The 11,340-nt window shown below is 34.5% G+C and overlaps 2 protein-coding genes across 2 annotated transcripts; one reads left to right on the top strand and one right to left on the bottom strand.

Moving 5' to 3' along the window:
* The first annotated feature begins 4,132 nt into the window (after positions 1-4,132).
* On the top strand, positions 4,133-9,478 carry LOC130970558 (disease resistance protein RPP4-like). Its single transcript, XM_057896674.1, has 6 exons — positions 4,133-4,368; positions 4,470-5,246; positions 5,326-5,827; positions 6,194-6,341; positions 8,623-8,733; positions 9,177-9,478. Exons 1-3 carry the CDS (start codon positions 4,144-4,146, stop codon positions 5,776-5,778), a joined length of 1,455 nt encoding a protein of 484 aa, XP_057752657.1. The 5' UTR covers positions 4,133-4,143; the 3' UTR covers positions 5,779-5,827; positions 6,194-6,341; positions 8,623-8,733; positions 9,177-9,478.
* Positions 6,917-7,831, bottom strand: LOC130967313 (zinc finger protein 4-like). Its single transcript, XM_057892130.1, has one exon. The coding sequence runs from the start codon at positions 7,829-7,831 to the stop codon at positions 6,917-6,919; it is 915 nt and encodes a 304-aa protein (XP_057748113.1).
* Positions 9,479-11,340: the final 1,862 nt, after the last annotated feature.

Raw genomic sequence — 11,340 nt, 5'->3', positions numbered from 1 at the left:
TTTAGCATTATAAAATCTGCTAAATAACATTGTTACTTGAAGCTTGATTTAAATGTTACAGGTTTATGCTTCCCTTGGTAAAATAGCATATATTGAGGGGGAGCCATGTGACATTTTTGAAAGGGGGAGAAATTCAAATCAAAGGGAGTATTACCTACTCAATTTTTAATTTCTTTCCATTTCAATTTTAATAATGTTTGTCATCAAGGGGGAGATTGATGAGTTTGGAAAACTCTAAAATAATATTTGTGATGACTAAACATTATTAAAATAAATAATTGCAAAATTATTAATCTGATTTTCATTTAACATATTTTGATTAATAATTTTGTTGCAGATTTTATGTTTGGGCCGAGAAATGAGTTTCTGATTTAAGCCCAACAATTAGCCTTGTTGCATGCATTATATAATGAGGCTGAAATTTTATATTAATGGGCCAGAATATATAATAATGTTGCAAGCCCAATGCTAGCTTTCCATGCTTGGTCCGTTACACAATTTCATCAGGAAAGCAAATGCTTACCAATTGGGCCAGATTTTATTTCAACACTACAAGCCCAAGTTTCACAAGTGATGAATGCTTCCACCCTTGGTCCGAAACAAAAGGAAAATGAAAGCTTAATGCTTCCAACGGAACCAAGCTTTAACAAGTGATGGATTTCAAAATCTATTACATTGTTAATTAATGCATGGGGAACATGAGAGAGAAAATACAGCTGAATTGATTGATGGGTGTTATGTCAAACACGCCACTCTATGCTAAGGGAAGTAAAAGCAAGCTATGCCTAATTAATTTGTTTAACTTCTTTGCATTGCTTTTCTTTTCTTCAGATTTCTTTCATTCTCTCTCATCTCTTTCTTCTTCTTTCTTTGGTCCTTGTCCAGGAAACAATGGACGCCGAGCTCTTCAATGAAGAAAAAGAAAGAGAAGCATGCATCAAGACCATCGAGCAAATGATGGCAAGAAAACATACCAAAAGAAAGATGAGCTGTGGCTAAGATGCTTACCAAATATGGTTAGATTTGGTGAAGCAATCTTGAGCCTTTCATGCTCAAAATGGAAGAAGAAGATTCGGCCAGCTAAGGGAGATTCTTGGAGCATGGCTTGTCTTCGAATCTGACCAACCACCACAGGGAGTAGCTAGAGTGGCGAAGTGATGGTTGGAGGCAGAGTTTGAAGCAGATGAAGTCATCATCATCATGAGGCATCAAGGGCCAGAAATCCATCTTGGAGAGGAAGCCAAGGATGGAGAGCCCAGATTGATGAAGGTAGATGATCAAGAAAGGACTAGAGGTAATTGCATGTTGGTTAATGCATGGTTATCTCTTCTCTCTCTGTGTGGCCGAACCGGTTTGTTGAAGGAGGAAGAGGTTGGTTCGGTTTTGGCTTCAAGTGTGGAGGCTTTCCTATTTCTTTAAAAAGGGGAAACAACCACTGTTTGAAGCAAGGAGTGAAAAGGAGAAAATTTGAGAGTGCAAGGCACAGAGTTCTCAGAGCTACCTGAGCTAACAGATTTCTCTTCTCCTTCAATGTATTCTGTTTAGTGTTTTCTGTTTAATTTTGTCATGTCTTGAGTCTCATGGTAAAAGGCAAACAAGTGAGGTTTGTAATGAAAAAGCCATAGAGCGGAAAAAGGCAGAGAGTGCAAAATTAAAAGAAAAGCCATTGATGTCTTAGAGTTCCTTTGTACATCTTTGTTGTGTATCATGATTCTGTGGGAATCCCCTTGTAAGTTGGGTTAGCACTTTACAAGTTGTAATCAGATTGATTATAGTGAAATTCCATCATGTTTGTGATGGAGACTGGATGTAGGTTGCACTGCACTTAGCAACCGAACCAGGATATATCTGGGTGCAAGTTCTTTCTCTTTCTACTCCATTTCTGTTTTCTACCACACACGAGCAAAAGCTAGAATTATCTCGTGCCAAGTGACGAGACAAAACAAAAAGTCTCGTGGCAAGGGACGAGACAAAATTGAGTTGCTCGTATCCAGTGACGAGCAAGAAACAGAAAAGTCTCTTCTGAAGGACAGCAAGTGTTAGCTTCAAAAAGGGGGCTAAGATTCAACCCCCCCTTCTCTTAGCCACTGAAACCATCAGCATTAATTGCTATACTTTATTTTTTTGCGTTTTTTTTATTTGTAAATAATTAAAAAAAATGAATGAATGAGAATGAAAAACATATAAAAATATTAAATTAAATTTAAGAAATTTTTGACAATTAGTATGAGAGATTAAGAAATGAAGAGTAGTAAGAGTCTTAATATGTATAAGTTATAGAATTTGAATATTTGTAACTGAAATTTTTTATAATAATTATTATTAAGATACTTTTAATCTATGTTTATTGCATTTAATTAGTACTTAATGTTTCAATTGAATAATAATAGATAAGAGTTTTTTGTTTTAATTTTTTTAAAATATTTTACTAAATAGTGATTGGTTGATTTTCATCTTTTACCAAGTCATTAGAATTGCTGATGTGGCATCATTAGCAAAGAAAAGATGGTTTAAACTCATTGTGAAAAAAGTTAGTTTCAGCTTTTATATATTATAAAAATGTTAAATTAAATTTAAGAAATTTTTGACAATTAGTATGAGAGATTAAGAAATGAAAAGTAGTAAAAGTCTTAATATGTATAAGGTGTAGAATTTGAATATTTGTAACTGAAATTTTTATAGTAATTATTATTATGACATTTTTAATGTATGTTTATTGCATTTAATTAGTACTTGAATAATAATAGATAAGAGTTTTTTGTTTTAATTTTTTTAAAATATTTTACTAAATAGTGATTGGTTAATTTTTATTATTTACCAAGTCATTAGAATTGTTGATGTGGCATCATTAGGAAAGAAAATATGGCTTAAACTCATTGTGGAGAAAGTTAGTATTAGCAAAGAAAAGATGGCTTAAACTCATTGTGGAGAAACTTAGTATCAGTTTTTATATATTATAAAAATTAGTATGAGAGATTAAGAAATGAAGAGTGGTAAGAGTCTTAATATGTATAAGTTGTAGAATTTGAATATTTGTAACTGAAATTTTTTATAATAATTATTATTATGACACTTTTAATGTATGTTGATTGCATTTAATTAGTACTTGATGTTTTAATTGAATAATAATAGATAAGAGTTTTTTGTTTTAATTTTTTTAAAATATTTTACTAAATAGTGATTGGTTGATTTTCATCTTTTGCCAACTCATTAGAATTTATTTTCATCTTTTGATGAACATAATGTCTTGGTTCAATCTTTTAGAATGGCTAGAGACAAACATCAAGAAGACGGAATTCGTGATTTCAAACTTTTAAAAAGAGGAACAAATAACAATTTAAATGCACATTAATTTTGGTTCTGCCCACCGTTTTAAAAAGAGGAATACATAAACCTGTGCTACTTGCAATAATTTCACAATTAAAATATTATTTATAACAAATAAAAACGGCAAAGATGAAAATCTTTAGGAAAATACCTGGGAAGAATTTCCTACGTTGGCCCTGAGACCCAGAATCGAGCTCCGGCAGGGAAACCACAATAGGAGAAATGGAGTTTGGCCTGGTTTCTGCAATTGATACAATGCGGCTCCGCCGGAGATGGATATTGCGTTGGAAAATTTGATTCGAGGAAAACACAATGGCTCATTAGACCGGAAGAGCATGGAGGAAATGGGATTTTGGTACGGAGAGGTGCCATGTGGAAGAGGGTTTCGAGAAGCATGAGAAGAGTAATGAGTTTTCAGGCGAGAAGCATGAGAAAAGTAATGAGCTCTTTGGTTTTCAGAGATTTTTTTTGGGTAAATGTTAATTTGGTTTTTGTTGTTTTAGAAATAAGGATTGATTTGGATAAAATTTGAGTGGTTGAAAATAAAAGTTGATTTGGCAAGATTTGAGTGGTTGAAATTTGACAAGATTTGATTGGTTATTTCTAAAATTTCGCCAAGTAAGCAATATTGCTGACATGGCGTTAGTAGAAGAAGAGGAATAACTTAGAAGTAATATGGTGCATGCTTATGTATCTACTTTTATATATTAATAATAGATAGATTGAAGTAATCTAATATTTTTGTGGCTTTTTTGTATTTAGGTAACTGATGATGTTAAGGCCGTGCAATTGGAGGGATCATATAAAGAAAGAAATATGACATTAAGAGCAGAAACATTATCAAGAATGAGACGACTTGAATTTCTCAAAATAAAAAAAGTTAGTTTTTCTGGAAGTTTGAATAGCATTTCTAGCGAATTGCGATATCTTGAGTGGGAAGAGTATCCGTTTACGTATTTTCCATCGTGTTGTAAGCTATCCAAGCTTTTGAAATTAGTCTTGCAAAGGAGCAACATCAAGCAACTATGGGATGGCACAATGGTACTACTAATAAATAAAATAAGCTTCAGTTATTTTGAAGTTATCAAACAAATAAGTGAAAGTGTAATTAATGATGTTTGTTTTTTCTAATTGTGCAACAGTGTCTGGACAATTTGAAGGAATTGAATCTCTCTGACTCCAAAAATCTTGTGAAGCCTCCAAACCTTAGCCAGGCTCCAAATCTTGAGAGGCTGTTCCTTAGAGGATGTAGAAAGCTTAAGCACATACATCCATCAACTGGAGACCTAAGAAAACTTGTTGAGTTAGATTTGAGTGGGTGCACAAGTTTAATGAGTTTTCCCATCACTGTATTCGGTATATCTTCTCTAAAATCTGTTGATCTGAGCGGGTGCTCAAGATTATTTGGTGGGAAAGAGTTAGAAAATGGAAGTGAGAGTAGTATCCAATGCCAATCGACAGTATGGTCCACTTTTAAAAGGCTTAAGCTTAGGTTACCATTCCATTTCTTCAATTATTCTAAAAGTAGATTCAACCATGTGTTCCATCTGTGGAGGCTTTCTCTGGCTCGCTTAAGCTGCGTGTATTATCTTAACCTAAGTTATTGTAATCTGCATACCATCCCTGAGGCCATATCATCCTTACATTATTTAGGGATCTTAGTTTTCGAAGGAAACAATATAGTTAGAGTACCTGATTTCATAAACAAGCTTCCCAGACTGAGACGGTTGGTGTTAGATAACTGCAAACGGCTAATGTATGTAGATGAGTTCCCATTACCATTACCATTACCCTATCCAGCGGCAGAGCGAACAAAACTTGTGAAATGGGGAGAATTGAAGATTAGGAACTGCCCGAAAATAGTAGAGAAGGAAAGGTTGAGTGGAATGGGTAGTTCATGGATGAGAGAATACATTAAGGTGCGTGCGTATTGTTGTTGCCATTATTGCTGCTCTTGTTTATCTAATGATTAGGGTTGTTTGTGTTTTGTGGTTACAGGTACACAATGAATCCACTTATTTCCTTGGTATTGTAATACCAGGGAGTGGAGTTCCAATTCCAAGGTGGTTTAAGGATCAGAATAAGGGGGCGGATAATTCAATGTGGATAGAATCATTTCCGAATGCCAATGACAACAATTGGATTGGCATTGCCCTTTGTGCCCACATTCTTGTTCAATTTGAACAATCCCTCTCCATTGAGCTCTACTTTTACGACCAAACAGGAAAAGGCAACCTCGTGTACCGTTTCTTTTGGCCTAAAAAGGAGGATGAGGTGACGGGTGAATTGGTTCACCTCTGCCTATTCTATCTTTCTCGCCAACAACTCATTCGGGATGGAAAGCAGCATGATCTTGATGGATCCCGCTTTGAATTCAAAGTACATGACCACAGCTATGTGGAAGTGAAGAAGTGGGGAATGCGTGTGATACTGAACCAGGATTTGGAGTAACCCAACTCTGTCAGATATTGATTTAGTTTGATTATTGACCAACTCAGAGGTATTATTTCATCATCTCAATGTCCAATCTTTTCCAACCTTTGACATTCACATCACCAAATTAAACATCGTTTTTCTTCTTTCTTTTCCCATTCACGTAATATTTTTTTTTCTTCAGGGTCTGTATGTCATTTTGAAATATAAACGGTTTATCTACAACTTCTCTATTTTTCTTTTCTTATCAGCGCTATTTTTCCATTCCAAACCAAACACACACTAGGCTTCCAGTGGATTCTGCTGGAGTACAACACCCATGTTCTATATTTCTGCTGTTGTTACTGTTATTGTCACTCTATGCTGCTATGTTATTCGAATATGAAGCTTTTAAAGCTTGGCTGAAATTGTCTAATCTATGTCCTTGTTGCAGAGAAGAGGATTGAGATATGTTGAGGGTGATTCATAATTAATATGAGTAACTGGAACTCATCAGAGAAGAACTTGTTGGTGTTCATGCTACCATGTTGCTGAAATGCACTGGGCTTTATTTCTATATTTGCCTCCACTTGATGTTATCTGTAAGTTGAGACTCTTGTTTGACTTCTATTTAAAAAAAAAAAAGAAAAAGGAGACTGAGAAATGTGAATGTGATATAGTAAACTCTGTGAGGCAGTAGAGTATTATATATGTTGTTGCAATTATCAATTAATCCATGGAAAAAAACAAACTTATTTGGTAGCATTGTTGTACTTGTATCAGTACTTGCATATCTGTGAGCTTAATTAATATAAAGATTTCGATATGCTTCACAGGACCTTGTGCTAGTGAAGCAGTTGCAAACTTTGCATAAGATTTTTTGATTAGCCAGTTAAACTATTTCAAGTATGAGTGTGCTAAACTTTAAATGAAAAATGAGTATGAATGAAAAAGATAATAAGATAGGACGAAAAAGGTGTAATAATGCACATTAGCATTTATACCATATATATATTACCGTTTAATCTATGACATTGTCAATATACTAAAATGATCACATGAAAAATAAACTAGTAATATAGTATTATCCATAACGCATGAACTAAAAGTTAAGATGAAATATACAGACAAAAAAAAAAGAATAAACTACATAACTAATATGAATAAAAGTTCAAACTTAAAGCCTAAGTGACAAATCAAGCCCCAGAGACTCAGAACTAGAGGGTTCATTATCTGGCTTGGGATCCTGATCATCCTTTGCATGGCGAGTGAGACTTGTAGCAACATTGTTGGTAGAAGAATCTCCTAATTGGGGATTAGTTCCATTACCACCATTATCATCTTCTTTTCTCAAATTTGAAGAACTTGCTTGAATTCCACTAACCCCGCCTACTTCATTATTTGGTTGCAAACCCTCAATACTTAACCTATCAAGTGCTAATGATGATGATGAACCAAGAATCCCCTGCGTTGACCAATTATGATTACGACCAAACCTAAGACCGGCAGACCAAGGATAAGAAGGTTTGTGAATCATGGACTCGACTCTTACCCCAAGTGTCCTATTATAGGACCCATATAAAGATGGTGTGGAAAAGCTATGGTAAGGATAATATGGAAAGTGAGGGTGACCAAAAGCACCCGTGTCCATCCCTTGGCGACGTTTCGCTATCGCACGCTCTTGTTTGTGGGCATTTTGGTGCCCACCAAGGGCTTGAGAGGACGAGAACTCTCTCTTGCAAAAATTGCAAGAGAAAGTTTTCGGCTCTGAAGTCCTTTCTTTTTCTTCAGTGTTTTCATCTTTTCCCTCGTCAACATTATTATTAGTCCAAGTCGACGATGATCCCATCACCCTCTTCCCGGTGTTGAAAAAATCGAGCTCTTTCACGTTGGAAGAACATCGAATCGATGAAACATCGTTGTTGGAGAGCTTCACAAAATCCAACATCCTTTCCATATTAATATTGGAATTTGAGGCTTGGTCCGGTTCAGAAGCTAGATCATTGTCCCTTGTGTTGTTATCAATCCCTTGGGAGGTGGCAGAGATGCTAGAGGACTCAGAAGGACAAGCATCCGAACTTTGTGCTGCCATGGCTCAAGAGAGAAAGAGATTCTTATGAGCGCTATTTTTCCATTCCAAACGAAACGCACCCTAGGCTTCCAGTGGATTCTGCTGGAGTACACCTTTAAAATTGCATACTATATGCCAATGGACAATATGGTCCACCTTTAAAAGGCTAAATCTTAGCTTACCATTTCAATTCTTCAATTCTTCTAAAAGATATAATGATGTGTCTCGTGTGTTAAGCTGCCTTTATAGTCTCAATCTAAGTTTTTGTAATCTGGATAGTATCCCTGAGGCCATTGCATCCTTACACTATTTACAGAGCCTAGATTTATGGGGAAACAGTATAGTTATAGTACCTAATTTCATAAACAGGGTTTGGACTTTGGAAAGAACCCACTTCTGACAGAGAACTGCTTTGATTATTTCCCAACTCATCGGTATTCTTTCACTTCATCATCTCTATGTCCAATCTTTTCCAAGACCAAATTAAACATCGGTTTTTCCGTTTTCTTTTTCTATTTTCACAGGTTATCTCGCTATAGTTTTTCTTCAGGGTCTATGTGGTTTAAGTAAAAGCGTTCATTTATAACTTTTGTATTTTTTTTAATCATCCCTGTTTTTTCATTCCAAACCAAACGCAGACTCATATCTCTGTATTAACTAGGCTTCCAGTGGATTCTGCAAGGTGGAGTGGAAACAGGAGGCTTTTCTTCCAATGTCCTATATTTCTGCTACTGTTACTGTTACTCTTACTCTTCTATGTTATTTGGGTATGAAGCTTGGCTGAAATTGTGTAATCTACGTCTTTGTTGCAGAGATGATGATTGAGATGTTGAGGGTGATTCATAATGAACTCATCAAAGAACTTGTTAGTGTTCATGCTACCATGCTGCTGAAAGAGGCTTGGTTTTGTTGGAAATTTTGAGGTATGGTGATATCCATGTTTTCAAAGTAGCATTCTTCTTTTATGTGTAGAAACATATTTAGTTGTCATTGCATTTATTTCCATATTTGCTTTCACTTGATGTCTTTAGTAAGTTGAGACTTTTGTTTGACTTTTATGAACAAAAAAAAAAAAGAGACAGAGAAATGTGAATGTAATAAAGTCAAGGGGGCTCCATGCTATTAGTAAAATCAAAGTAGCAATAAAAGCACATAACCCTCCCAAATCACATAGCCAATCTGTCAGGTTTAATTCAAAGATTTTCTAATTTAATACAAAGATATTAATTAGAGAAGTAGAACTACGGATCTTGATAATTATAATGGTCTCAGTATATTAAATTGAACCTTTTAATATTGAGCACAATTATAAACTCTAATCAACACTATACAAATGCAAGTTTTTATATAAATAACCTTTTATCAGGCCACCATCAATACGTATTGAAATTCAAAATTGCAATATCACTTTCTCTCTTGAGCCGTGGCAGCACAATTACAAAGTTAGGATGCTTGTCCTTCTGAATCCTATAGCATCTCTGGTACCTCCGAAGGGAATGATAACACACTACTTAGTGTTGATAACAACACCACAAGGGACAATGATCTAGCAGAATGTGCATAAGCATAAACTCCTTTTTGCATTCTAAATCAATTTGTGAGAAAAGATTACTGCTATCAACCACTTCATTATGCATGACTAAACTACTGGTAGCCTTTGGAGCCATAGAATAGGTACAATATTTTTTAATTTATATTCTTCCATAGCACCGCATCAACATCAAATTACTGTTTAATAAAGTTTATAGAATTTATATATAAACTATAATGCTTTTGTTAGCCGTGCATTGCCACTTCTCAGTTCTTCCTTTAAATTTATGATTCAATGGTTGCACCAGTTTTTGTCAATATTTTTCTTGCAACCTTTCTTTTATGGTATAAAAGGACAAACTTGTATCGTTTCTCAATTTTTATCAATCACATCTATTACAAAAATGGTGCAAATAACATTTCTCTTCAAGAATATGGTATCTTCAATGAATATCATTTTTTGTATCAATTGTGATCTGAGTAAACTTTTTGAGTTGAACCTACATTATTAGCAGCAAAGATAGTACTGCAGATACCGTATCTCTATTTTGATAATAGCAGCAATGAACATGTTTACAATTCCTTAAGGTGTGTTTTTGTTCTTTCCTATTGTTAACTCTGTGATAGTGTGTAAGCTAAGAAAGAACTAAGACATAGCTAATACCTAAGCTTTTCCATTCCAGGTATAATAAGTCAATTTGTTGGATCATTACTCTTTCTTTTATTCTGCTTTCTTTCTCCTCTCTTTTTTTTCTCATTAGAAGAAAAAGAGCAACATACTGAAGGTTACTTTTGCCCCTCTTTTTATCTTCTTTTCCTTACTTCTTTTTTTTTATTAGTATTTTTTATTTAATGTTGTTCTCCATTTTAATCAGTACTTGGAATCAAATATCATTTTGATTCTAGCTTAATGCTAACATCCTCTAATTTAGTTTTGTCACGACAGTCCTTCAAATGATGCTTTATGAAGATTATAAAGAAGGGATATGATACTTCTGGAATTCAGATTTCCTTGATATGAAAGGCTACTTACAATGTGTATGAAGAAGTCAAATAAATTTGTATATGGTTCAAATGTCCTTATCACACTAAACATGCTCATTAATTAAATACATTAATTAAAAATAAAACTTTTCAACTTAGAGAAAACACAATATACACATATAAAAGGTAGGCATAATTTGCCTATTTCAACTTCAACGGAAGTTTGCCACAATTTGCTTATTTTAATCCGTTATACTTAGATACATGAATTGATCCCAAATTTTTAGTTACCTTTCTTTCTTAGCAAAAGCTAGTTAACTACTTAATTATTGTATAAGCTATAAGCATACCTACACTTGCAGCTTCCAGTTACCACTTGGTGATCCTCTGCTTTTGCAAAAATATTATACTTTCAACATTATACCCCACAAGAATAATTAATACCGTTATATTAATGGAAAAACACAAATTAAATTAATGGATAAAATAAAATAGAGTTGGTTTGTTAAGGGAGTTAAGCAGAATATGACTTGATTGGCCTCTGAAGGTAGAATGTTAGTCTTTGTCTAAACTTCTACGATGCTTCCTCCAAGAAAGAGTCTCAGTGTCACAATCGACCCTCATTTTTTAACGCTGCAAGGAGTTTCAACCCAACTTCTCACAACATGAGACGCATTGAGAGCTATTTTACATATTTCTTCTCTGCATAAAGTCGCTTACTCTCATCTCTTCAATTTCTTACCTTTGTTTCCTTACACCAAAAGAGCCTGTGAGCTTCCACTTCAAAGGAGAACTTGTTGGTGTTCATGCTACCTTGTTGCTGAAAGAGCCATGGCTTTGTTAGAAAAAATTTGGGGTAAATGGTCATATCCATGTTTCAAAAGTAGCGTTCTTCATTTATGTGTAGAGACATGTTTAGTTGTCAATGTCTTTATTTTTATATTTGCCTTCACTTGATGTAGTCAGCAAGTTGAGACTATTGTTTGACTTAGATGACCAAAAAATGGAAAGTGAGA

This window comes from Arachis stenosperma, chromosome 3, assembly GCF_014773155.1.
Source record: "Arachis stenosperma cultivar V10309 chromosome 3, arast.V10309.gnm1.PFL2, whole genome shotgun sequence".
Taxonomy (NCBI): Eukaryota; Viridiplantae; Streptophyta; class Magnoliopsida; order Fabales; family Fabaceae; genus Arachis; species Arachis stenosperma.
This window is presented reverse-complemented; position numbering and strand designations above follow the sequence as displayed.